Here is a 27,763-nt window from a genome sequence, read left to right as displayed (position 1 = left end):
GCTTATCTCCACGTACCGATTGCTCCAGAGCATCAGCGCTTCCTGCGTTTCGCCATAGGGGACGAACACCTTCAGTTCGTGGCACTGCCTTTCGGCCTGGCGACAGCCCCACGGGTCTTCACCAAGGTCATGGCAACAGTAGTAGCAGTTCTGCACTCTCAGGGACACTCGGTGATCCCTTACTTAGACGATCTGCTTGTCAAGGCACCCTCTCAAGTGGCATGCCAACACAGCCTGAACATTGCTCTGGAGACTCTCCAGAGTTTCGGGTGGATCATCAATTTTCCAAAGTCAAATCTGACACCGGCCCAATCACTGACATATCTTGGCATGGAGTTTCATACTCTCTCAGCGATAGTGAAGCTTCCGCTGGACAAACAGCGTTCACTACAGACAGGGGTGCAATCTCTCCTTCAAGGCCAGTCACACCCCTTGAGGCGCCTCATGCACTTCCTAGGGAAGATGGTAGCAGCAATGGAGGCAGTTCCTTTTGCGCAGTTTCATCTGCGTCCACTTCAATGGGACATTCTCCGCAAATGGGACAGGAAGTCGACGTCCCTCGACAGGAACGTCTCCCTTTCTCGGGCAGCCAAGGCTTCCCTTCAGTGGTGGCTTCTTCCCACTTCTCTGTCGAAGGGGAAATCCTTCCTGCCCCCATCCTGGGCTGTGGTCACGACGGACGCGAGCCTGTCAGGGTGGGGAGCGGTCTTTCTTCACCACAGGGCTCAGGGTACTTGGACTCAGCCAGAGTCCTCCCTTCAGATCAATGTTCTGGAGATAAGGGCAGTGTATCTTGCCCTAAAGGCGTTCCAGCCGTGGCTGGAAGGCAAGCAGATCCGAATTCAGTCGGACAACTCCACAGCGGTGGCATACATCAACCACCAAGGCGGAACACGCAGTCGGCAAGCCTTCCAGGAAGTCCGGCGGATTCTGCTATGGGTGGAAGCCACAGCCTCCACCATATCCGCAGTTCACATCCCGGGCGTAGAAAACTGGGAAGCAGACTTTCTCAGTCGCCAGGGCATGGACGCAGGGGAATGGTCCCTTCACCCGGACGTGTTTCAGGAAATCTGTTGCCGCTGGGGGATGCCGGACGTCGACCTAATGGCGTCCCGGCACAACAACAAGGTCCTGACATTCATGGCACGGTCTCAAGATCACACGCCTTAGTTCAGGATTGGTCGCAGTTTCAACTCCCTTATGTGTTTCCTCATCTGGCACTGTTGCCCAGAGTGTTACGCAAGATCAGGTCCGACTGCCGCCGCGCCATCCTCGTCGCTCCAGACTGGCCGAGGAGGTCGTGGTACCCGGATCTGTGGCATCTCACGGTGGGCCAACCGTGGGCACTACCAGACCGACCAGACTTGCTGTCTCAAGGACCGTTTTTCCATCTGAATTCTGCGGCCCTCAACCTGACTGTGTGGCCATTGAGTCCTGGATCCTAGCGTCTTCAGGGTTATCTCAAGAGGTCATTGCCACTATGAGACAGGCTAGGAAACCAACGTCCGCCAAGATCTACCACAGGACGTGGAGGATATTCTTATCTTGGTGCTCTGATCAGGGTTTTTCTCTCTGGCCATTTGCCTTGCCCACTTTTCTTTCCTTCCTTCAATCCGGATTGGAAAAAGGTTTGTCGCTCGGCTCCCTTAAGGGACAAGTCTCAGCGCTCTCTGTGTTCTTTCAGAAGCGCCTAGCCAGACTTCCACAGGTACGCACGTTCCTGCAGGGGGTTTGTCACATAGTCCCTCCTTACAAGCGGCCGTTAGAACCCTGGGATCTGAACAGGGTGCTGATGGCTCTTCAGAAACCACATTTCGAGCCAATGAGGGATATTTCTCTCTCACGCCTTTCGCAGAAAGTGGCCTTCCTAGTAGCAGTCACATCACTTCGGAGAGTGTCTGAGCTAGCAGCGCTGTCATGCAAAGCCCCTTTCCTGGTGTTTCACCAGGACAAGGTGGTTCTGCGTCCGGTTCCGGAATTTCTCCCTAAGGTGGTATCCCCCTTTCATCTCAATCAGGATATCTCCTTACCCTCTTTTTGTCCTCATCCAGTTCACCAATGTGAAAGGGATTTGCACTTGTTAGATCTGGTGAGAGCACTCAGACTCTACATTTCTCGTACGGCGCCCCTGCGCCGCTCGGATGCACTCTTTGTCCTTGTCGCTGGCCAGCGTAAAGGGTCACAGGCTTCCAAATCAACCCTGGCTCGGTGGATCAAGGAACCAATTCTCGAAGCTTACCGTTCTTCTGGGCTTCCGGTTCCCTCAGGGCTGAGGGCCCATTCTACCAGAGCCGTGGGTGCGTCCTGGGCTTTGCGGCACCAGGCTACGGCTCAGCAGGTGTGTCAGGCTGCTACCTGGTCGAGCCTGCACACTTTCACGAAACACTATCAGGTGCATACCTATGCTTCGGCAGATGCCAGCCTAGGTAGGCGAGTCCTTCAGGCGGCGGTTGCCCACCTGTAGGAAGGGGCCGTTTTACGGCTCTATTACGAGGTTTTACTTTACCCACCCAGGGACTGCTTTTGGACGTCCCAATTGTCTGGGTCTCCCAATGGAGCGACAAAGAAGGGAATTTTGTTTACTTCCCGTAAATTCCTTTTCTTCTAGCTCCAATTGGGAGACCCAGCACCCGCCCCTGTTCCCTTCGGGCTGTTGTTCTTTGTGTACACATGTTGTTCATGTTGAATGGTTTCAGTTCTCCGAAATTTCTTCGGATTGAATTTACTTTAAACCAATTTATAACTTTTCCTCCTTCTTGCTTTTGCACCAAAACTGAGGAGCCCGTGAGGCACGGGGGGTGTATAGGCAGAAGGGGAGGGGCTTTACACTTTTAAGTGTAATACTTTGTGTGGCCTCCGGAGGCAGAAGCTATACACCCAATTGTCTGGGTCTCCCAATTGGAGCTAGAAGAAAAGGAATTTACGGTAAGTAAACAAAATTCCCTTCATTGATTAACCCTACGCTGACTGATAGAACGAGTTCTTCAGTAGTTAATTTAACTAAACTTGTCATATCACAAAGGATATTAATGGAAACTAAACACATGTTTGAAGGTGTTTGCCACTTACCAGTGCAGAGCAGAAAGTCTTATTTGGGTGGGTGAGAGGCCTCTGACAACATGTGTAAGAGGTAATGTTCCTTTTTTGTGAAACAAGCCAAGACTGGGTAAGGTGACTTAAAGACCATGCAATGCTTCTCTTGGAAATTAAAAATGCAAATAATCTCTTCAGAGAGAAATTGAATGCAACCTATTGGATGTAATAATCCTGTCTGATTTGGCTTCTTATCCTAAGTCATATGACAAGAGTTGTTAAAGGGTCTGTATTGACTCTTAGGGGGGTTTTGCACGTTGCGACATCGCTACTGCGATATCGTCAGGGTCAAATCGAAAGTGATGCACATCCGGCGCCGGTAACGACGTTGCAACGTGTAAAGCCTAGAAGCACCGATAAACGATCGCAAAAGCATCGAAAATCTGTGATCTGTGTAGTATTGGTCATTTCCATAATTTCGCTGCAGCGACAGGTATGATGTTGTTCCTCGTTCTTGCGGCAGCACACATCGCTGTGTATGAAGCTGCAGGAGCGAAGAACATCTCCTTACCTGCGTCCCGCCTGCAATGAGGAAGGAAGGAGGTGGGCGGGATGTTTACGTCCCGCTCATCTCCGCCCCTCCGCTTTTATTGGCCGCCTGCCGTGTGACGTCGCTGTGAAGCCGCATGACCCGCCCCCTTAGGAAGGTGGCGGGTCGTCGGCCAGAACAACGTCGCAGGGCAGGTAAGTCCGTGTGAAGCAGCCGTAGTGATAGTGTTCGCTACGGCAGCTATCACAAGATATCGCATCTGCGACGGGGGAGGGGACGATCGCGCTCGGCATCGCTACAATCGGCTAGCGATGTCGCAGCGTGCAAAGTACCCCTTAGTATTGCTACCTCCAGTTGGTATAACTAGAGTTCAAGTCTTTCTCTTTGAAGAGGCTACTTGCATATTTAAATTCCCAGAGGAGCCTCCCGTGGCGTATAATTCTCCTTATACCACCTTGGCACCAGGAGAAACATTCCAGTTAGATCCCCCTGTCAGATGCTTCTGACCCAGCCAAAACAGGCATCCTTCTTTGCACTGATGAGGGGCAAACACCTGAAAGCGAGACAGACTAAGATCAGGTCGATCGAAACGCGTCCTCTAATCTATGGGCTTCCTTGACCATGTTATGGACTTTTTAATATGTCTTGCATAAAGAATACTGGATTTTAAGGAAAATTTTGCGTGGATCAATTGCTGGAAAAACTCTTCTCCTAGTACTAGAATACTGTATATAAGTCCCCAAGCCGCTGTGTATAACATAAAAAAACACGTTTTATTATACTCACTTGTGGGATGGTCCAGTCCGTTCGGTGTTGCTGGTGTTATCTGACTCCTCCTCTCTGCTTCCGGTCGCCATCCTCTTTCCCAGCTTTGTGTGGATAACGCGTCTTATGTCATCCACAAAGTGTCCTGCACACGCGCACTTCTCTTTGAGAGCAGAGCAAAGTATTGTACTGCGCATACGGGGTCGTTCTTTGCCCTCAGCAGGGCAGAAAGAAGTGCGTGTGCGCCATGGAGGACACTGTGTGGATGACATAAGAAGCGTTATCGACAAGAAGCATGGAAAGAGGACATCGACCACAGGCAGAGAGGAAGCGCCGGATAAACACCAGAGACACCCATCAGTGTGCAAAATAAAAGCTGTTTTCTATGTTATACAGTGCGGCCTGGGCTCTTAGATACAGTATTCTAGATTGCTGTATATAGGGCCTTACTGGTGGTGGCCGCAGGTTACAGGGGACAAGTCTGGTGACAGGTTCCCTTTAAATCGGTTGCAAATCTACAAGGAAAAAATTAGTAACGTGCATGAGACTGCACTAAAACGTTCTCCAGGTTTCGTCATAAATATATGCAGAAAAAAAGCACCCTAAGGGTACTTGTCCACTATCACTATCACTGTTTGCAGCGTTTTGCAGTATTCTCGCTGCGTCCAAAATGCTGCGTTGTACAGTACAAGCACAGTGGATGGGATTTCTAGTAATCTCATGCCCACTGTGTGTGTACAGCCCGCAACAAAAACTGACCTGCAGTGTGGCTTTCCGAGCCGCAAGCATGTCAAATCTTTGCTACGGAGTCACAAGTGCCCTCTGTAGGGAGAACACAAGCGAGTGACCGCAGCGCACAAAACCCTGATCGTGAGCACGGGCCGTTGCTGTCTCCTGCAGAGGAGACTCGTGACCCTCCAAGTCGGGACCTGCCGCATCCAGGACTCAGCGGGTCCTGATCGTGGGCACGTACCCTAAAGTGAGCAGTGGCAGAAATAAAGGAAAACATCCTATATATCTAACTAAAAGAGCAAGAATCAGTAGTGTAAATTGGTATCTCCAAAAGAAGAGAGTTCACATGTAGTAATATTTTCTTGTCATTACTTTGCCAACTTACTTGGCACTTCAAAAAAAAATAAGTAACAGACATTTTGTTAACCTGTGTCATTTTTTTTCATCAGTGTGGAGATGACCTCCGACAGGACATGTTGACCTTGCAGATGATTCGGATTATGAATAAAATCTGGATACAAGAGGGTTTGGACATGCGTATGGTGATCTTTCGCTGCTTTTCAACAGGACGGGGGCGAGGTAGCTCTAATCTATCTTTTTTTATTATACTATTAACACTGTAAAAATGATTATATGTAAATGTTACATTTATAATATAAAGTATTGTGACCTGCATTCAAATATCATCAACCTGAGAACGACAAGTCCAGAAATCAAAGAGATGGGGGATAAGATCCTTGTGGTCCATGGAAAGTTTTAGTCTTCTCATAGGCTAGACCTCAGCCTGTACCTAAATCCTCAAATAATACTTTTGCAAGTGCTATTGTTATAGGGGACCCATTTAAGGAAAAAAAAAAAATATATATATATATATATATATATATATATATATATATATATATATATATATATATATATATATATAAAATTATAAATTAATTATAATTACATTAACAGTTATTATTAATAAGGTTTGTGTACAACAATATAATAGATGATTGGTTATTATTGTTATTATTAGATGTGATACTGAAAGGTATTATATGCCAATTTCCCATTGAACAATTGCAAGGAATTGAGTAGATGAGTTGTAAAGTCACTGGGGTGCACATTCGTTTATTTGCTTGGTCATTTCTAATTGTTTAAGTATGTAAATTGCTTTGGCAATTTTGCAAATGACAGTCTTTATGTTATTTATGGCTCTTCCCTGCCATATCTTAGACTAGAAACATGTCATCAGGAAACTGGAGCGGCCTCTGAGGTTCTAAATGCAAGGTTCTAATCTAGGCTTTAGCATCAAGAGCTATAAATAATGTCTACAGGTCATCAGTTGTGGAGGAGTGAATCTTAGACTGTCTGCACTGCAGAGGGGCAGGATGTCAGAGCTATTTGTATGACCCTCAGGGCTGACTTTTAGTTTTGCTACTTAAGGCCCCATTCACACATCCATCAATCAAACGTGTTCCATCACTGTTTTTCAGAAATAAAGTATAATGGGTATAGGATGTCATATCCATGTTTTTTGTTGACCATGTGGAGATATGATCGAGCTATGGATTAAAATTATTCAATACATCTTTGGGTCAGCAAAGATCACTGACACTTGTGCAGTCAGTGGACAGGAGACGACTGGAAGTATTTTTTTATTCCATCAATGTAAATCACTGACGAAACACTGAGGGTAAAAACTGACAGTGTTCCCATTCTGATGAAAATCGGATAGAGAAACCCTGATGAATATTGGTCCATGGTTTTATGTATGAGAAAAATCGCAGACATCTGAATAAGGAACTGTCCATAAGTCCATTCTAGTAATCATTGAATACATGAATTTTCAACTGCATTACTGCAAATATAGACTGGATATTAGAGATGGGCGAATAGTAACTATTCGTGTTTGGATTACTCGTAACAAATCCTAAAGTACGATTCCAGTATTTGTCAGTGGGGAACCTGAGCATTTCTCTTGCCTTGACGAATACTGGAATAATATTCGGTATAGTTACTATTCACCCATCACTTCTAGACTTATAAAATTGGCCAAATTGTGCAACCCTTGTACAAAAGTACAAATATAAGTTATGAAAAATATAAGTTATGGGTACTAGATTTTGTGATCAAGGGAACAAGTCTGAATGCTGTATATGGAGTCAGGAAGGATTTTTTTCCCCTAATATGGGGCTATTCGCATCTGCTATGTGGGATTTTTGCCTTCCTCGGAATCAATATGGTATAGGTTGAACTTGATGGACTAATGTCAACCTTTTAACCTTAAAAACTTTGAAGCTATTAACAGCTAGTCATCACTGTGGTTCTTATAAGGCAGTCAATAGCCTATGTGGCCATTCAAAACATTGGAGTCAATTAAACTGTATAGCCGATGCAAAGAAAATGGCTCTCCGTACAACAAAAAGAGATGTAAATGAAAAAAGTATATCCACGGCACAACGAGGGTGAAAGTGTCTGGTTAACAGAGAAAGTCTTATAAATAGTTCTAATAAAGTCAATCACCTGACACACAAGGACAATTATACATTTTGGTACTGGTTATAAAAGACATCATATAAATCAGGGGTGGGGAACCTCCGGCCCGCGGGCCGTATACGGCCCGTGATGACTTTTTATGCGGCCCCCGGGCACATTCCCGGGGACCATTGTGCTTTGGTGGCAGCCGCGCTTTTCCCGGCTGCCGGCCCTTTAAATCCCACTGCCTGATGCCCTGTGGGTAGATGCTAGAATGTACGGGCTCTCTCCAGATCCTGACTTCCAGGACCTGACTGCAGCCCATACATTCTAGGCTTATCCCCGGCCTGTGTGCTCTGGTGGGCGGGTAAGCAGCACGCTGCGATAAAGTCACACAGAAGAGCTGCAGCAGGTTTACCAGCCTCCCGAAACTGTGCTGTGTGTGTGTGTGTGACTCTCCCTCCCCCTCACTGTGAGTACTGAACCCATCGCTGCCCCCCCCCCCCGCTCAGTGCTGTGTACCCCCTCGTACTGTGTGTACCCCCCAATGCTGTATGTACCCCCCAATGCTGTGTGTACCCCCTCGTGCTGTGAACCCCCAGTGCTGTGTGTACCCCCCAATGCTGTGTGTACCCCCTCGTGCTGTGTACCCCTTCGTGCTGTATGTACCCCCCAATGCTGTGTGTACCCCCTCGTGCTGTGTGTACCCCCCAATGCTGTGTGTACCCCCTCGTGCTGTATGTACCCCCCAATGCTGTGTGTACCCCCTGGTGCAGTGTGTACCCCCTGGTGCAGTGAGTACCCCCTAGTACAGTGAGTACCCCCTAATGCTGTGTGTACCCCTTAATGCTGTGTGTACCCCTTAATGCTGTGTGTACCCCTTAATGCTGTGTGTACCCCCTCGTGCTGTGTACCCCCTCGTGCTGTGTTTACCCCCTCGTGCTGTGTTTACCCCCTCGTGCTGTGTTTACCCCCTCGTGCTGTGTTTACCCCCTCGTGCTGTGTTTACCCCCTCGTGCTGTGTTTACCCCCTCGTGCTGTGTTTACCCCCTCGTGCTGTGTTTACCCCCTCGTGCTGTGTGTACCCCCTCGTGCTGTGTGTACCCCTTCATGCTGTGTACCTCCTAGTACAGTGTGTACCTCCCAGTGCTGTGTACCCCAAGGTGCTGTGTGTACCCCCTAGTGCTGTGTGTATCACCTAATGCTGTGTACACCCCAGTGCTGTGTACCCCCTCGTGCTGTATGTACCCCCTAGTGCAGTGTGTACCCCCTAGTGCAGTGTGTACCCCCTAGTGCAGTGTGTACCCCCTAGTGCAGTGTGTACCCCCTAGTGCAGTGTGTACCCCCTAGTGCAGTGTGTACCCCCTAGTGCAGTGTGTACCCCCTAGTGCAGTGTGTACCCCCTAGTGCAGTGTGTACCCCCTAGTACAGTGTGTACCCCCTAGTACAGTGAGTACCCCCTAATGCTGTGTGTACCCCCTAATGCTGTGTGTACCCCATAATGCTGTGTGTACCCCTTAATGCTGTGTGTACCCCCTCGTGCTGTGTATACCCCCTCATGCTGTGTGTACCCCCTCGTGCTGTGTGTACCCCCTCATGCTGTGTACCTCCTAGTACAGTGTGTACCCCTCAGTGCTGTGTACCCCCAGGTGCTGTGTGTACCCCCTAGTGCTGTGTGTATCACCTAATGCTGTGTACACCCCAGTGCTGTGTACCCCCTCGTGCTGTATGTACCCCCTAGTGCAGTGTGTACCCCCTAGTGCAGTGTGTACCCCCTAGTACAGTGAGTACCCCCTAATGCTGTGTGTACCCCCTAATGCTGTGTGTACCCCATAATGCTGTGTGTACCCCTTAATGCTGTGTGTACCCCCTCGTGCTGTGTATACCCCCTCATGCTGTGTGTACCCCCTCGTGCTGTGTGTACCCCCTCATGCTGTGTACCTCCTAGTACAGTGTGTACCCCTCAGTGCTGTGTACCCCCAGGTGCTGTGTGTATCACCTAATGCTGTGTACACCCCAGTGCTGTGTACCCCCTCGTGCTGTATGTACCCCCTAGTGCAGTGTGTACCCCCTAGTGCAGTGTGTACCCCCTAGTGCAGTGTGTACCCCCTAATGCTGTGTGTACCCCCTAATGCTGTGTGTACCCCCTAATGCTGTGTGTACCCCCTAATGCTGTGTGTACCCCCTAATGCTGTGTGTACCCCATAATGCTGTGTACACCCCAGTGCTGTGTACCCCCTCAGCGCGGTGTAACCCCTCACTGCTGTCCGTGCCCCCCCTAGTGCAGTGAGTACCCCCTGGGTGATGTCTATGCCCCCCCACCAGTGCTGTCCGCACCACCTAATGCTGTCCATGCTGCCACCAGTGCTGTCCATGCCACGGTGAGTGCTGCCTGTGCCCCCCATATGCTGTCCATGCTCCCCAGTGCTGTGTGCCACCCCTCAGTGCTCTTAACTCGCTACTGCTGTCTGTACCCTCCCACTGCTTTCTATGCTCCCCAGTCCATGCTCTCCTGTTGATGTCTATGTTCCCCCAGACCTGTCTGTCTCCCTAGTGCTGCCACCCAGTGCAGTCCGTGCTGCCACCCAGTGCAGTCTGTGCTGCCACCCAGTGCAGTCCGTGCTGCCACCCAGTGCTGTGCGTGTCCCCAGTCATGTCTGTGCCACCGCCAGGGCTGTCCATGCCCCCTACTGATGTATATGCCCCAGCCCCTCCTGTGATGTATATGCCCCAGCCCCTCCTGTGATGTATATGCCCCAGCCCCTCCTGTGATGTATATGCCCCAGCCCCTCATGTATATGCCTAAGCCCCTCCTGTGATGTATATACCCCAGCCCCTCCTGTGATGTATATGCCCCAGCCCCTCCTGTGATGTATATGCCCCAGCCCATCCTGTGATGTGTACTCCCAGTGTCTCCTGTAATTTATGCGCCCTGTCCCCTCCTGTGATGTGTATGCCCCCAGCATCTCCAGACAGAGACAAACCTGGAAAAGCAGCTGTGAGAAACAAGATGATCAATATCACCGAACATCACAATCGCACCAAAGAGAAGCAGCTCCGGCCACCACAATAGGGGTGAGTTAATTAATCGTTTGACCAAATATAGCAGGGTTATTTTTCAGGTTGATAATGTTGTGCGGCCCCCAAAGGTTAGTAGGAAATTCCAAATGGCCCCCGGCAGTAAAAAGGTTCCCCACCCCTGATATAAATAGTCATTTTACGTACAATATATAATAAACACAGGCCAATCAGATATATACTGTAAATAGTAGGATTAAGGTGCGCTACGGTAAATACCTGAATAGTAATAATATAGGACCGAGTAAAAAACAATGGTTATTTATAGATAATGTAGGTAGAGCCCGATCATGGTCCCAACGATCGCAACCGGGCCCGGGGGTACAGGGGGCCCGCTGGCCCCAGCGCCTGTTTCAGCTGGATGTGCATCTGAGGGCACGCATCCAGCTGAAATACATCGCTGCACAGAGGCCTGTTTGGTCCCTGCCCTGTTATCTGTTGGCTGCCAATTAAGGCTATGAATATTCACTGCTCCCCACGTCCATAATCCAGAGCATGGGGAGCAGACATTATGCCAGCACCCGGCAGCTGACCGCGCTGTAAGTGGGCGCAGCGCGCATGAAAGTGACGTCATGCACGGTGCGCCGCTTACACGCTGGTCAGTTACAGCATGCTAATTATTGGAGGATGACACAGAGTGCGGAGGGAAAGTGAGTCTAATATTTTTTTTTTCTTTTCCTGTGTGCAGCGTCCGGGGATGATATATGTGTTAGGATTGGGAAAAAAACAGACTGAGACCATTATGGGGACATGTATACTAGGCTGGGGCCATTATGGGGACATGCATACCAGAATGGAGCCATAAAGGAAACATCTATACTAGGATGGGGCCAGGATGTGGACATATACCAGGATGGGGCCAGGATGTGGACATATACCAGGATATAGCCATGATGGGGTCATACACCAGGATGTGGCCATGATGGGGACATATAGCAGGATTCGGTAATGATGGAGACATACCAGGATGAGGCCATATATACCACGATGGGGCCATGATGGGGACGTATACCAGGATGGGGCCATATATTCCAGGATATTGCAATGATGAAGTCATACACCAAGATGGAGGACATATTTATCAGGAAGTGGCCCGGGATGGGGAACATTAGTACAGGATGGGGGTCAGTATTACACAAAGAAGGAGACTTCAACTCATATGTCTTTATAGGATTTAGAACACTACAATGGCCCATCCATCTGACCAACATGTGTTGGGGGGGGGGGCCCAGGGGGCCCAGGCTCAAACTTTGCACTGGGCCCATCAGACTCTAGTTACGCCACTGGTAGAGCCACATGAATAAATTGCACATAACAGTATCTACTTTCCCCACAGGATTCTTTGCTCTCAACTTATCACTATAGTCTTCACTCTACAAATTATTGTGCAGTTGGCTTTATTCTTTTCAGACGCTCTACGGCAAGAGCATTTGTATTAGTCTAACATGGTTCATGCTCTCCATTTAACACTATAATCTTGTGCTCTGTATCAGTAAATAACCATAGTCTGTTACTGGGTGCCATATTATTAATGGTATTCAGGTATTTACCCTAGCATACCTTATTCCTACTATTTCTGTATCTGATTGGTCGGTGTTTGTTATATGTGGTTTACAAAATGACTTTGTTTGATACCTTACCAAAATGTATATTTGTCCTCCTTTGTCAGCTGATTGACTTTGACTTTAATAGAACTATTTATTGGACTTTCTGTTACTCAGACACTTTCACCTTCATTGCGCCCTTGATTTGCTTTTGTCATTCATATCTCTCTATTTTAGCATTCTAAATAGATATCCCTATATATTATATATCAAATAAAGGCTTTTTATACTTTGTGTGTGTTGTGTAAAGTCATAATTCCTTTGCATACTTCTTATAAAGCAGTTGTAGATCATATATAAAAAAGCTGCTAAAATAAATCTTGAATAGCACAGGTGTTGAATTGTACCTGACATACTCCATAACCTTGTGAAATTGCACATTTATATGATGGATTTATTATTTATTTTATTTTTTGCCACTTAGATAAAATGTTAATTAATTAAACGCGATAAGCGTTCAGTAATTTTTTTTCCAATTTTATTTATATATTTTTTTTCTGTGATTTCAAAATAACAAGTACGGTACATCATTTACATTATGAATTAAATGCTATAAGGGTTGGTTGTCTGTTGTAATTTTGTTTTGCTATTTATTTTTATATTTTTTTTTTTTCTGTGATTAAAAATAACAAGTCATATGCCAAACAATGCACTCAATATTTGTGATCCAAAAAGTGATACATTTTTATTAAATAAAGAAGTGCAACTATGCAATCATCCGACGTTTCGACCCGCCTGGGCCTTAAGGGTACTTTACACACAACGATATCGCTATATATCGGGGTCACGGTGTTTGTGACGCACATCCGGCGCCGTTAGTGATATCGTTGTGTGTGACTAAAAGGAGCGACGATCAACGATCGCAAAAAAACTTAAAAAATCTTTGATCGTTGACACGTCACTCCTTATCATAATATCGTTGGTGGTGCATGCCGCTGGTTGTTTGTTGTTCCTGCGGCATCACACATCGCTATGTGTGACACCGCAGGAACGACGAACATCTCCTTACCTGCGTCAACCGGCAATGCGGAAGGAATGAGGTGGGCGGCATGTTCTGGCCGCTCATCTCCGCCCCTCCTCTGCTATTGGGCGGCTTCTTAGTGACGCCGCTGTGATGCCGCATGAACTTCCCCCTTAAAGGAGAGATTGTTCGGTGTCTCCAGCGATGTCGCTAAGCAGGTATGTGCGTGTGACGCTGCCGTAGCGATATTGTTCGCTACGGCAATGATCACCCCCATGACAAAACAACAACATGGGCGGGTGCTATCGCGCACGACATCGCTAGCTATCGCTAGCAATGTCGCAGCGTGTAAAACACCCTTACGTCAAAAGTCGCTGAATAGTGGGTGTCTGGAGGGTGAAAGATAAGGTGCACTCTAGCACTAATACATAGAAGAGGGTGCCTTGAGCATATTGCACTGGGAATGCAGGCGCAGCGGCGCTGTTGCTATTGGTATATGGTATAATAACAAGTACAGCAATACTTACTTTCTGCCACTTCAGCAATGCTTCTCCACGGCCTTTGTTTTTTTGTTTTTTTCTAAAGTGGTTATAGCAGTGATCACTGGGCCCAGTCATCTGAGCTCAGTGATTGGCTGCAGCAGTCACTGCTGGCGACATGCCGTCACCTCTGCAGCCACTTCAAAAGAGACCAGATGCAAAAGCGGAGAAGTACCTCAGGAGCGGCAGTGGATAAGTGCAATTGTATTTCTTATGATTATGTACAGGAAACCAACGGGTTAAAAAAAAATGATTTAAAGGGACCGGTCATCAAATTTATACTATTTGAAAAATGTTCATGAATCGGACACTGGCTGCCTGATTGCAGCTGGGTGTGTTTTATAGGAAACGCCACATACTATGAAAAGCTGGCCACAAACTATTACGGTAACTATCTGCCTTTGCTGACTAATCCGAGGTCACTTCTTGGCCGATGGTCAACCTCAGACTAGTCAACAAACATAAATACATAAATGTCTTCTCTGACATTTCTTATCTTCTAGTGTACTATTGACTTTTATGAATTAAATATTGTATATTACTGTGTTCATTTACTTTTTTTATGCTATAATATGAAAATATGAGTAGATTTAGGACATAAGATGTTCCTGTCTAGATGCAGGTCAATAGTTTGACAATTGTTTTCCAGGTATGGTTGAGATGATTCCATCTGCGGAAACTCTGAGGAAGATCCAGGTGGAGCATGGACTCACTGGTCCATTTAAAGACCGTCCACTTGCTATCTGGCTGAAAAAACACAATCCCACAGAGGATGAGTATGAAAAGGTGATATAGCCCATATGATGTGACAGGCAGGTGATGCTGTAAGATCACACAAGAAGCATTACTTATCTACTAAGCCACTGTCACTCCACAATTGTTGGGGAGAGGTGACAAAGGAGCGGCAGGGAAAGCCGCATGCTGACTCCTCCTAACCCTGTCTTGTTTTAAAGAGGTGGTCCACTACACAGAATAGAGGCCAGACATCAATGTAAAGCTCATATAGAAGACTTTTCTTAAATATCTTGTGTAGTACATTCTGCCTGTGAGCGGCGCTATTGAGTTTCACTCATCCCCATCACGTGTCCCCAGGGCTCCATGATCACTGAGATCCGTTGATGTCACAACAACTTCCTATTGACCCAACAGCACCATCATCCCTTAGGACGATGTCGGTGGGGTCAAATCGAAAGTGACGCACATCCGGCGTCACTTTCGACATCGTAATGTGTAAATCCTAGATGATACGATTAACGAGCGCAAAAGCGTCGTTATCGTATCATCGGTGTAGGCTCCGACTTTTTCAAAATTGCGCTGCCGCGACAGGTACGATGTTGTTCCTCGTTCCTGCGGCAGCACACATAGCTGTGTATGAAGCCGCAGGAGCGAGGAACATCTCCTTACCTGCCGCCGGCGGCTATACGGAAGGAAGAAGGTGGGCGGGATGTTTACATCCTGTTCATCTCCGCCCCTCCGCTTTGGCTGCCTGCCGTGTGACGTCGCTCTGACGTACGACCCGCCCGCTTAGGAAGGAGGCGGGACGCCGGCCAGAGTGACGTCGCAGGACAGGTAAGTGCATGTGAAGCTGGCGTAGCGATAATGTTCGCTACGCCAAGAATCACAAGATATCACTGCTGCGACGGGGGCGGGGACTATCGCATGCGACATCGCAGCATCGGCTTGCGATGTCGCAACATGCAAAGCCCACCTTAGTGACTGGGCTGTGGGCGGAGTTTCACCGCTCGTCACAGTCCAGCATCTTGCGCGCTCTCTACTTGGCTGCAGAGCGCCAGGAGCAATGCTGGGCTGTGACCAGCGGTAAAACTCCGCCCACAGCCTGGAGGTGACATGATGGGGATGAGTGAACCGCAATAGTGCCTCTGAGAGGCACAATTGACTACACAAAGTATTTGAGAAAAGCCTTCTCTATGAGCTTTACATCAATGTGTGGCCTCTATGCTGTGCAGTGGACCGCCTGTTTAATTTTACATACAAATACTGAATCCTCTCAAAGAAAGGGTATATCTTTGAGATCAGCATCCTACTGGCTATCCCTGCCTACGCTTGGGTCTCATGAGCATTAATAATAAGTGAGCAGTGGATCGACCAGTCACCGCTCCTGACATGTCTGCTTTAATAAGTACCTGAAATGACTTCTGGAGAATCTATTCTTGGATCTCGATGATGTGCTGTTCTTCTGTAATTTTTCCGACAAATTTATGAACAAATTAATAACCAGGTGTTACTATTCCCTTTCATAAAAGGGCTGTGTACCAGCATAGCCTGGTAATGGCAGAACTGGTTGGGCAATACCAAACTATTATATTTTTAGGGAGAAATAACTGAGGGACAACACTGGATTCTAGGAAAAGAAGCCGCATTTCTAATTCCTGAAGAATACAAGTGTTTACCAAAACAGAATTGTCAATATTATTACTTTTGGATAATTATTGTCCAATTAGAACCTAATAGCTTAAAGGGGATGTCCACTATTTGGACAACCCCTACTCATTCCCCTTGTTTGTCCCCGTAAAAATAAACATGCCTTTACTCACCTCCGGTGTGTCCACGGTTCCAGCGATGCAATGTGTGAAGTCGTGTTGTTTGCGCCCACGCGACACGTGAGCCCTGCAACCAATCAGTGCCTGGCGTTTGTCTTCCCCACCTTTGCACTTTTGAGCAGGATGTGAGCACTGTGCTGACTTCCTGCATAAATGCCCAAAGGCAAGGAGATGGAAGCCGGCCCTTATTCCTCGCTGGGCTCACGTGTGATAACAATGTCATGTGGGTTCTGGGAACGCGACTTCAGACATCGCTGGAAATGTGGCCACACCGGAGGGGAGTATAGGCTTATTTATTTTTATGGGTGCAAACAAAAGGAATGAGTAGGGGTTGTCCAAGTAGTGGACACCCCGTTTAAGATGCACTTAATTTATATTCATTGGACTATGTTTATTTAATTGTACAGGCAGTTGAGAATTTCATCTACTCTTGTGCGGGATGCTGCGTAGCCACCTATATACTTGGGATCTGTGATCGGCACAATGACAACATTATGCTGAAGACAAGTGGTCACATGTTTCACATAGACTTTGGCCGTTTCTTGGGACATGCTCAAATGTTTGGAAACATTAAACGGTGGGTATGATTGTGTATGTGTTTACGTCTTCATGTGTTTTGTATAAAACAATTTAATAGTAAACTTTACTAAAGTCCCATTAAATGTCTCGGTTTATTTCTATTTATTTTCCCTTGCAGGGATCGGGCACCTTTTGTCTTCACATCAGATATGGCATATGTAATTAATGGAGGGGACAAGACTTCCAGCCGCTTTCATGACTTTGTGGATTTATGCTGCCAGGCATATAATCTAATCCGCAAACATACTCATCTTTTTCTCAATCTACTGGGACTAGTAAGTGAAATGTTCTTATATTGCTGTAAAGAATACAGATATTCTGTAGAATTGTAAGTAGTGATGACCGAGCATTACCATACTCTGTACTCGTAATGAGCAATTGGAAGCTCGAATGGGCTCTACTCTTTAACCGTGTATAATGAAAGTCAATGAGGATTAGTCAATGAGGAATATTTTTCCGGAAAATCTTATGGAAAAATGCTTGACTTCTATTTTTTTTACTTGGTACATGAGTCGAGCCCGTCTGAGCCTCCAACTGCTCATTACGAGTACTGAGCATCCGAGCATGGTAGTGCTTATGCACACATTAAGGTGTTGGCTGAATCTGTTGATATTGATGAGTTCAACCGACATTTGAATGAAGGCCGACATACACATTAGACTAAAGTCAGTTGAACCCATTGATATTAACAGGTTCTTCCGACAGTGTAATGTGTATGTGAGACTTTATTCAGTGTTTGCTATGCCTTGAAGGGTCTTAAGGATTTGTGGTGGTTATCCTAAGTGAAAGGTGATCAGAAGTGGAGCTTCACTTTAAGGCGGGCTTTGCACACTACGACATTGCAGGTGTGATGTCGGTGGGGTCAAATTGAAAATAACGTACTTCCGGCATCGCATGCGACATCGTAGTGTGTAAAGGCTCGATGATACGATTAACGAGCGCAAAAGCGTCGTAATCGTATCATCGGTGCAGCGTCGGCGTAATCCATAATTACGCTGACGCGACGGTCCGATGTTGTTCCTCGCTCCTGCGGCAGCACACATCGCTGTGTGTGAAGTCGCAGGAGCGAGGAACATCTCCTACCGGCGTCACCGCGGCTTCCGTAGGATATGCGGAAGGAAGGAGGTGGGCGGGATGTTTACATCCCGCTCATCTCCGCTCCTATTGGCCGCCTTCCGTGTGACGTCGCAGTGACGCCGCACGACCCGCCCCCTTAATAAGGAGGCGGGTCGCCGGCCAGGTGAGTCCATGTAAAGCTGCCGTAGCGATAATGTTCGCTACGGCAGCTATCACAAGGATATCGCTGCTGCGACGGGGGCGGGGACTATCGCGTGCGACATCGCAGCATCGGCCTGCGATGTCGCAACGTGCAAAGCCCGCCTAAGATGTGATTGTACATTTATATGCTCTGTTTCTCCTTTGCATTAGTTGAACCGGGGCCAACCAGTAGATTTTATTTAAACTGTTCCAGAAATATTTGCAGCCTATAATTATTGAAATCTTGGCACCTGGTTGGGAACCTAACCTCCGACTATCTGCTTTAGATGTTGTCATGTGGAATTCCGGAGCTGTCTGACCTCCAGGATCTAAAGTATGTCTATGATGCTCTACGCCCACAAGATTCAGAAGCTGATGCCACCACATATTTTACCCGGTAACTGGAGCTGTCCTTTTAGCTGAGTTATTCTTGTACTTGTCAGGTTACAGTAAACAAACAAACTAAGTAGTGTGTGTCTTTATTTTTCTTCACCAGGCTCATAGAGTCCAGTCTAGGATCAGTAGCCACAAAGTTAAATTTCTTCATTCACAATCTTGCCCAGCTGAAGTTCAGTGGTTCTGATGAGCGGTTAACACTCTCCTTCGCACCAAGAACTCACACAATGAAAGTGGATGGGAGGATCGTTGATGTTTTCCTAACTCGTTATAAGAAGATATTCAATCCTAACAAAGGATATGTGAGTGGAGTCCTCTCAAGACCTGTCTATTTATCATCGCTTACATACAATAAATGATAGCATTTCATAGTAATATAGCCTGGGACAAGACTTGGAAAGGTCATTGGTTTGTTGTAAATGTGCGTTAACAATGTTTGTGCCACTTGTTACAGGTGTATGTTATTAAGGTGGTACGGGAGAGCCAGCTTGAGACCACTCATGTACAGAGATCCTTCGAGGAGTTCCAGGAGCTGCACAGTAAACTGAGGTTACTTTTCCCATCATCACAACTTCCCAGGTAACTCCATAATTAGGACTTTGGACACTAAACATTGAGTATTATTGAAAACAATCTGTCATCTATAGTGTCTCCTAAGATACAATATACATAATTTCCTTTTTAGTGTGTTGGAACAACCCAAAAAATCTGAGGAAAGAAACAAATTAGACTCAATTTCACACAAATCTAAAAAAATATGGCCTGTACAAAATTGTTGATACTCTAAATTTAATATTTGGTTGCACATCCTTTGGAATAAATACCTGTAATCAATCCTATAACCATCAACAAACTTCTAACACCTCTCAACTGGAATTTTGGATCAGTCTACTTTTACAAACTGCTCCAGGCCTCAAATATTTGAAGGTGTCTTCCCCCAACAGCAATTTTAAGACCTCTCCACAGGAGCTGTGGTATGATCAGACAATGTCCCTGTACAGTCAGACACGGCCATTACACAGTACATAGCAGGAGCACATATATACGATTATCTCAGCACAGGAACATTTTTTTTTTTAACACATCCAATTGTATCAATTATTATTCCAAGATCTATTGATTAAAATTAACTTTGTTCATGTTAAAATACCTTAAGTTTACGCTACATAAAACTGTTGTATCAAATTAAAAGGGAACATGTCACCATGAATATGCTGTCCAATATTCTGACATCATGATACAGAAAGAAAAAAGCAGTAGATTCATACATTCTATTGTGGGGAAAAATTAGTAATGACTTTTATTTTATTCATTAAATCTCTGCTTATTCTCGGCTCAGAGGTCCCGTAGTTGGTCCAATCAGTGATTACAACCTTCCCTGTACAAACATGCAAGACATCTGTCAATCATGTAGTAGGACCGCCCACTGGACCGCTGATCCAAGAATGATCAGAGATTTAAATGAATATATTATGAGCTATACTTAGGCTATGTTCACATTGGGCATTTTTTATGCTGTTTTTTGTATGTTTGTTTTCATTGGTTTTATGCATATACATCCATGCTAATAAAAAAAGTAGCTTTCTATAGTACCAGCATAACCTTTGAGATTCCAGAAAGCTCATGCCCATAAGACACACGTTTTTTTCCTGACTAAATTGGCAAAATGCTCTATTTTTGCTGTGTTTTTAAAAGAAATAGCATGTCCTTTCTTTCAGCCTTTTTACGGATTTTCTTCACCATTGAAGGCAATGGGAGTGAAAAAAATAACGCAGCTGTGCATTTTTTTTGTGTATTTTTGCTGCTTTTTTGGTGAATGAAACTAACTGTATTCAAACATGTACTGTAGACAAATGTGGCAAAAAAGCAGCAACAATTATTTTTTTTTTTTTTTACTGCCAAGAGGGTCAGGTATATATATCGATATATTATAGTTTGTGTGTGTATATATGTGTATGTATGTATATATATATATATTTATATATATATATATATATACTCTTTCTGCTTTCTACTTACTCTTTCTTTGTCGCTCCATTGGGAGACCCAGACAATTGGGTGTATAGCTTCTGCCTCCGGAGGCCACACAAAGTATTACACTTTGAAAAGTGTAACCCCTCCCCTCTGCCTATACACCCTCCCATGCATCACGGGCTCCTCAGTTTTGTGCTTTGTGTTGAAGGAGGCACACATTCACGCAAGCTCCACATTTTAGTCAGCAGCAGCTGCTGATTATATCGGATGGAAGAAAAGAGGGCCCCAGGGCCCCCGGCATGCTCCCTTCTCACCCCACTAAGTCGGCGGTGCTGTCAAGGTTGAGGTACCCATTGCGGGTACAGAGGCTGGAGCCACATGCCGTTTTCCTTCCCCATCCCTTAGAGGCTCTGGGAGAAGTGGGATCCTATCCGGTCATCCAGGCACTGGGACCGGGCTCCCTCCGCAGCCCCTGTGGGAATCTGCCGGACAGGAGACTTAATATCATCAGGGACAGGCCCTGCATCCAGAAGGTACTCTGTGTCCCCTTGGGGACAGTGTATGGAGCGCTCGTGTCACTGACACCGCAGCGGCTGCTGTATTTTTATGACGGCCGGGACTACCGCGCCGACTGGGCCTGTTTGTCGGCCGCGGTATTAAATTTAGTCCCCGGCTTCTGCGGCCTAGTACCATAACTCCCGCCCCCGGGCCTGCCAGTCAGGGGTAAGGGCGGGACGGTCGACTTGACGTCGACAGTGAGGGCTGGAGCATACATTAGGTGTCCTCCTCCCCCCTCACTGATCACTGTGGGGCACCAGATTCCCGCACTTTATTAGTCGCCGCCCACGGCCCCCTCCTCCCCTGAGAGCTCCGGCAGCCATTTTTACATCATTCTGCCGGTGGAGGATTTCAGAAACGAGCTCTGCAGCTCTGGGAGGCCCAGGGCAGGGAATCTGGTGGTCACACAACCGCTTGGGCGGTCGGTAAGCCACACCGGTCACCGGTGCTGGTCCCCCTGGGGTGCCGAAGTGTATATATTTATAGATATATCTGTATACATTTTCTCTGTTCGGCCGCATTGTTTTTGCTGGCTATATACCCTCAGTGATCACTCTCCTAGGACACAACAGCATGTCGTTCACAAGGAGCAAGGGTTCCAAGACACAGGGTTTTTTGCAACCTGTACCTCTTCTGCGGCTATGTTACCTGCAGGTTCCACCTACCTTCACTGTGAGCAATGCTCGGCCCCTGTTGCACTCGCTCAGCCGGAGCCTCGGGCACTGGTGGGACCCTCGGCTCAGGTAGAACAGCCGGCTGCCCCTATCCAGGTGACAGGGACCGAGTTTGCAGTTTTGGCTGAGAAACTCTGAGTCGCTTTCACAATCCATGGCTCAGTCTATGGACAGATGGTCTGCTAAGATACTAGAAGCCTTGCAGTCCAGACCGGTCCTTACACAGGCCCCGGGCACTGTAGGATCATCGCCCCCAGGGCCCTCTCGGGCTGCGCCGCAGCGTGCTCCTGGGGTGGCCCCTATGTCTCACGGGGAGGACTCCGGCACGGACCGCAGTCCCAGACCGGCTAAGCGGGCTCGCTGGGAATCTTCCCCGACTTCATCACGCTGTTCGGGGTCTCAGCTTGATGACTCTCTGGAGGATGAAGCAGACGTCGCAGCTCAGGGCTCTGAACCTGACGTTGCTCTCAATCTTGATACACCTGAAGGGGACGCCATAGTAAATGACCTTATAGCGTCCATCAACCAGGTGCTAGATCTCTCTCCCCCAACTCCACTTATAGAGGAGTCGGATTCGCAGCAGGAAAAGCACCAGTTTAGGTTTCCCAAACGTACACGGAGTGCGTTTTTCGATCACTCTAACTTCAGAGAGGCTGTCCAGAAGCACAGAGCATTTCCAGACAAGCGCTTTAATAAGCGCCTTAATGACACACGTTACCCCTTCCCTTCTGACGTAGTTAAGGGTTGGGCTCAATGTCCCAAGGTGGATCCGCCAGTCTCTAGATTGGCGGCTAGATCCGTAGTTTCAGTGGCAGATGGTTCATCGCTCAAGGATGCCACTGACAGGCAGATAGAGCTCCTGATGAAATCCATCTATGAAGCCACAGGTGCGTCTTTTGCCCCGGCCTTCGCAGCCGTGTGGGCACTCCAAGCTATCTCAGCTTGTCTGTCTGAGATTAATGCGGTCACACGTACCTCTGCTCCGCAAGTTGCGTCCTTGACTTCTCAGGCGTCGGTATTTTCATCCTACGCCATGAATGCTGTCCTGGACTCTGCTAGCCGTACAGCGGTAGCGTCCGCCAATTCGGTGGCAGTTCGCAGGGCCATGTGGCTACGCGAATGGAAGGCAGACTCCGGCGACCGATTGTTTGGCGAGCGATTGGATGAAATTATTAAGCAATCCAAGGGAAAGGACTCGTCCTTACCCCAGTCCAAGCCAAACAAACCTCAGCAACGGAAAATTCAATCGAGGTTTCGGTCCTTTCGGCCCTCAGCCAGGTCCCAACCTTCTTCGTTCAACAGGCCACAGAAGGGCCAGAGGAACTCTTATTCATGGCGGTCTAAGTCACGTCCGCCAAAGGCCGCCGGAGGCACCGTCTCCAAGGCGGCCTCCTCATGACTTTCGGCCTCCCCAAACCGCATCCTTGGTCGTGGCAGGCTCTCCCGCTTTTGCGACGCCTGGTGGCCAAATGTCCAAGACCGATGGGTGAGAGACATTCTGTCTCACGGTTACAGGATAGAGTTCAGCTCTCGTCCCCCGACTCGTTTCTTCAGAACATCTCCCCGAGCGAGCCGAGGCACTTTTTCAGGCGGTGAACACTCTGAAGACAGAAGGAGTTGTGATCCCCGTTCCCCTTCAGGAACGTGGTCGCGGGTTTTACTCCAACTTGTTCGTGGTGCCAAAAAAGGACGGATCATTCCGTCCCGTTCTGGACCTCAAACTGCTCAACAGACATGTGAGAACCAGACGTTTTCGCATGGAATCTCTCCGCTCGGTCATCGCTTCGATGTCCCAAGGAGACTTCCTAGCATCAATCGACATCAGGGATGCTTATCTCCATGTGCCGATCGCACCAGAGCATCAACGCTTCCTGCGTTTCGCCATCGGGGACGAACACCTTCAGTTTGTGGCACTGCCGTTCGGCCTGGCGACAGCCCCACGGGTCTTCACCAAGGTCATGGCATCCGTTGTGGCGGTCCTACACTCTCAAGGCCACTCGGTGATCCCTTACTTGGACGATCTCCTAGTCAAAGCACCCTCCCGGGTGGCATGTCAACACAGCCTGACCGTGGCTCTGGAGACTCTCCAGAGATTCGGGTGGATCATCAATTTCCCAAAGTCAAAGCTGACACCGACCCAGTCACTGACTTACCTCGGGATGGAGTTTCATACTCTCTCAGCGATAGTCAAGCTACCGCTGGACAAACAGCGTTCGCTGCAGACAGGGGTACACTCTCTTCTTCGGGCCCAGTCACACCCCTTGAGGTGCCTCATGCACTTCCTGGGGAAGATGGTGGCAGCAATGGAGGCAGTCCCCTTTGCGCAGTTTCATCTGCGTCCACTCCACTGGGACATTCTCCGCAAATGGGACAGGAGGTCGACGTCCCTGGACAGGAACGTCTCTCTTTCCCTGGCAGCCAAAACCTCTCTTCAGTGGTGGCTCCTTCCCACTTCTCTGTCAAAGGGAAAATCCTTCCTGCCCCCATCCTGGGCTGTGGTCACGACGGATGCGAGTCTGTCAGGGTGGGGAGCGGTTTTTCTCCACCACAGGGCTCAGGGAACCTGGACTCCGACAGAGTCCTCCCTTCAGCTCAATCTTCTGGAAATAAGGGCAGTGTATCTGGCCCTGAAGGCGTTTCATCGCTGGCTGGAGGGCAGGCAGATCCGCATACAGTCGGACAACGCCACGGCGGTCGCGTACATCAACCATCAGGGCGGCACGCGCAGCCGTCAAGCCTTCCAGGAAGTTCGGCGGATTCTGCTGTGGGCGGAGGCCACAGCATCCACCATCTCCGCAGTTCACATCCCGGGCGTAGAAAACTGGGAAGCAGACTTCCTCAGTTGCCAGGGCATGGACGCAGGGGAATGGTCTCTTCACCCGGACGTGTTTCAAGAGATCTGTTGCCGCTGGGGAACGCCGGACGTCGATCTCATGGCGTCTCGGCACAACAACAAAGTCCCGGCATTCATGGCACGGTCTCAAGATCACAGAGCTCTGGCGGCGGACGCATTAGTTCAGGATTGGTCGCAGTTTCGACTACCTTATGTGTTTCCTCCTCTGGCAATGCTGCCCAGAGTGTTACGCAAGATCAGGTCCGACTGCCGCCGCGCCATCCTCGTCGCTCCAGACTGGCCGAGGAGGTCGTGGTACCCGGATCTGTGGCACCTCACGGTCGGTCAACCGTGGGCACTCCCAGACCGACCAGACTTGCTGTCTCAAGGGCCATTTTTCCATCTGAATTCTGCGGCCCTCAACCTGACTGTGTGGCCATTGAGTCCTGGATCCTAGCGTCCTCAGGGTTATCTCAAGATGTCATTGCCACTATGAGACAGGCCAGGAAACCAACGTCCGCCAAGATCTATCATAGGGCTTGGAGGATCTTCTTATCCTGGTGCTCTGATAAGGGTTTTACCCCCTGGCCGTTTGCCTTACCCACCTTTCTTTCCTTCCTTCAATCCGGAATGGACAAGGGTTTGTCTCTCGGCTCTCTCAAGGGACAAGTTTCGGCGCTTTCCGTGTTTTTTCAAAAGCGTCTAGCCAGACTTCCGCAGGTCCGCACGTTCCTGCAGGGAGTTTGCCACATAGTCCCACCTTACAAGCGGCCGCTGGAACCTTGGGATCTTAACAGAGTGCTAAGGGCTCTTCAGAAACCACCCTTCGAGCCGCTGCGGGATGTCTCTCTATCACGTCTTTCGCAGAAGGTGGCTTTTCTAGTGGCGGTTACGTCGCTCCGTAGAGTGTCGGAGCTAGCAGCGTTGTCATGCAAAGCCCCCTTCCTGGTTTTTCACCAGGATAAGGTGGTTCTGCGTCCGGTCCCGGAATTCCTCCCTAAGGTGGTATCCCCGTTTCATCTCAATCAGGATATTTCCTTACCTTCATTTTGCCCTCATCCAGTTCACCAATGTGAAAAGGATTTGCACTTGTTAGATCTAGTGAGAGCACTCCGGCTCTACGTGTCTCGCACGGCGCCCCTGCGCCGTTCAGATGCGCTCTTTGTCCTTGTCGCTGGCCAGCGTAAAGGGTCGCAGGCGTCCAAGTCAACCTTGGCTCGGTGGATCAAGGAACCGATTCTTGAAGCCTACCGTTCTTCTGGGCTTCCGGTTCCTTCAGGGCTGAAAGCCCATTCTACCAGAGCCGTGGGTGCGTCCTGGGCATTGCGGCACTAGGCTACGGCTCAGCAGGTGTGTCAGGTGGCTACCTGGTCTAGTCTGCACACTTTCACGAAACACTATCAGGTGCATACCTATGCTTCGGCAGATGCCAGCCTAGGTAGGCGAGTCCTTCAGCCGGTGGTTGCCCACCTGTAAGAGGGGGCCGTTTTCGGCTCTTTTTATCGAGGTTTTCTTTTACCCACCCAGGGACTGCTTTTGGACGTCCCAATTGTCTGGGTCTCCCAATGGAGCGACAAAGAAGAAGGGAATTTTGTTTACTTACCGTAAATTCCTTTTCTTCTAGCTCCTATTGGGAGACCCAGCACCCGCCCCTGTTCCCTTCGGGCTGTTTGTTCTTTTGTGTACACATGTTGTTCATGTTGAATTGTTCTTTTGGTTCATGGTTCAGTTCTCCGAACATCCTTCGGATTGAATTTACCTTAGACCAATTTATAAGTTTCCTCCTTCCTGCTTTTGCACCAAACTGAGGAGCCCGTGATGCACGGGAGGGTGTATAGGCAGAGGGGAGGGGTTACACTTTTTAAAGTGTAATACTTTGTGTGGCCTCCGGAGGCAGAAGCTATACACCCAATTGTCTGGGTCTCCCAATAGGAGCTAGAAGAAAAGGAATTTACGGTAAGTAAACAAAATTCCCTTCTTCTGCTCTATAACATGATGTTTTCAGATCACACTACTTGTTCAATGTAACAGGTTTCCTTTATGAGTGGCCATTAACTTTAGATAGATGATGAGCAGTCTCTCTTGAGAACAAAGGATTAGGCTTGTTAAAATCCAATATGCCTCACCTTTCTTTTTTCCAACAGCAGATAAGAGAAGAAAATTGGATCACTTCCACATACAGTAGATGGTCAACCAATCCCGCCAAAGTGGCCCGACATTTTTATAAAGTGTATGACCACCTCAAACTGCTGAAGGGACAGCATTATCCTGCAGTGGTCTTAGAATAGAAAACCCCCAAGCTACCAATTTATATAAAACTTTACACAAACAACTTAAATGGTGCCTACATTTTTTTTATGTGTTAGGAGATAAATTGCCTTCCAGATTGATTGAGGTTTTGATCTTAAGACTCACACTGTTCGCCAGATGTGCACCTCTCAGGAATCGGTAGCGCTCTGCTCCTGACTGTGCACAGCGGAAAACCCTTGACCACACGCTCCACTCTCTACAGGCTCGAAACTTTTTCCCACATATGTAATATATATATATATATTTATTTATTAAATGATCTTACTATTGTATCCTTTCTTATTGTTTTCTTAGTTTCCAAAGTCGCTTTGTTATTGGTCGTTCCCGCGGAGAGGCAGCAGCAGAACGCCGAAAGGAAGACTTGAATGCATACATTTGGCACTTGATCCATTCTGCCCCTCAGGTGGCTGAGGTAAGATTAAGGTTTAGTTTTCTAAAATTGAGTTCAAATTACCAAAGCTATTTATTTCTAGGACCATTGTTATCTCAATGTAACATGATCTAATTATACTGTGGGCTAATCACTAATAGAAGAAAACCTACTGGAGGGATTTCTACTCCATATTTCATTATTGCTTGGCTAGTGTTGTCAGTGCACACTTCTACATTGTCAGTTGACAGATTAAGAGGCCTCACACACAATAGAATAATAGTTTGGCCGATTATTTTGCTAGCTATCCCGAATGATCCATAAATAGGAGCGCTTGCTCAATTGAGGGCTTCTGTGTTGCAAAAAAAGAGCCGATACCAGATGCCTCTGACGGAAACTTAACTCACAGAAAACAAAAGGATTGGCACTTCAAAGTCAAACATTGTGGATCCTTAACTCCCCAATATCACCAATATCACATAGGACACCCATATATCTAGGCTGTCATCCGAGGCCAGCAATATGG

General features: G+C 47.8%; 1 protein-coding gene across 2 annotated transcripts in view; it reads left to right on the top strand.

The window, feature by feature from the left end:
* The window catches only part of PIK3C2B (phosphatidylinositol-4-phosphate 3-kinase catalytic subunit type 2 beta), a 212,452-nt gene that overhangs the window by 169,776 nt on the left and 14,913 nt on the right, over positions 1 to 27,763 (top strand). For both annotated transcript variants that reach the window (XM_075335658.1, XM_075335659.1), the window contains 8 exons: positions 5,530 to 5,659; positions 14,375 to 14,511; positions 16,694 to 16,863; positions 16,984 to 17,140; positions 18,410 to 18,519; positions 18,619 to 18,820; positions 18,973 to 19,097; positions 27,162 to 27,279. In XM_075335658.1, coding sequence (XP_075191773.1) covers positions 5,530 to 5,659; positions 14,375 to 14,511; positions 16,694 to 16,863; positions 16,984 to 17,140; positions 18,410 to 18,519; positions 18,619 to 18,820; positions 18,973 to 19,097; positions 27,162 to 27,279 — 1,149 coding nt within the window. The remainder of the gene's footprint in view (positions 1 to 5,529; positions 5,660 to 14,374; positions 14,512 to 16,693; positions 16,864 to 16,983; positions 17,141 to 18,409; positions 18,520 to 18,618; positions 18,821 to 18,972; positions 19,098 to 27,161; positions 27,280 to 27,763) is intronic.

The sequence above is a fragment of the Anomaloglossus baeobatrachus genome, chromosome 2 (assembly GCF_048569485.1).
Source record: "Anomaloglossus baeobatrachus isolate aAnoBae1 chromosome 2, aAnoBae1.hap1, whole genome shotgun sequence".
Taxonomy (NCBI): Eukaryota; Metazoa; Chordata; class Amphibia; order Anura; family Aromobatidae; genus Anomaloglossus; species Anomaloglossus baeobatrachus.
This window is presented reverse-complemented; position numbering and strand designations above follow the sequence as displayed.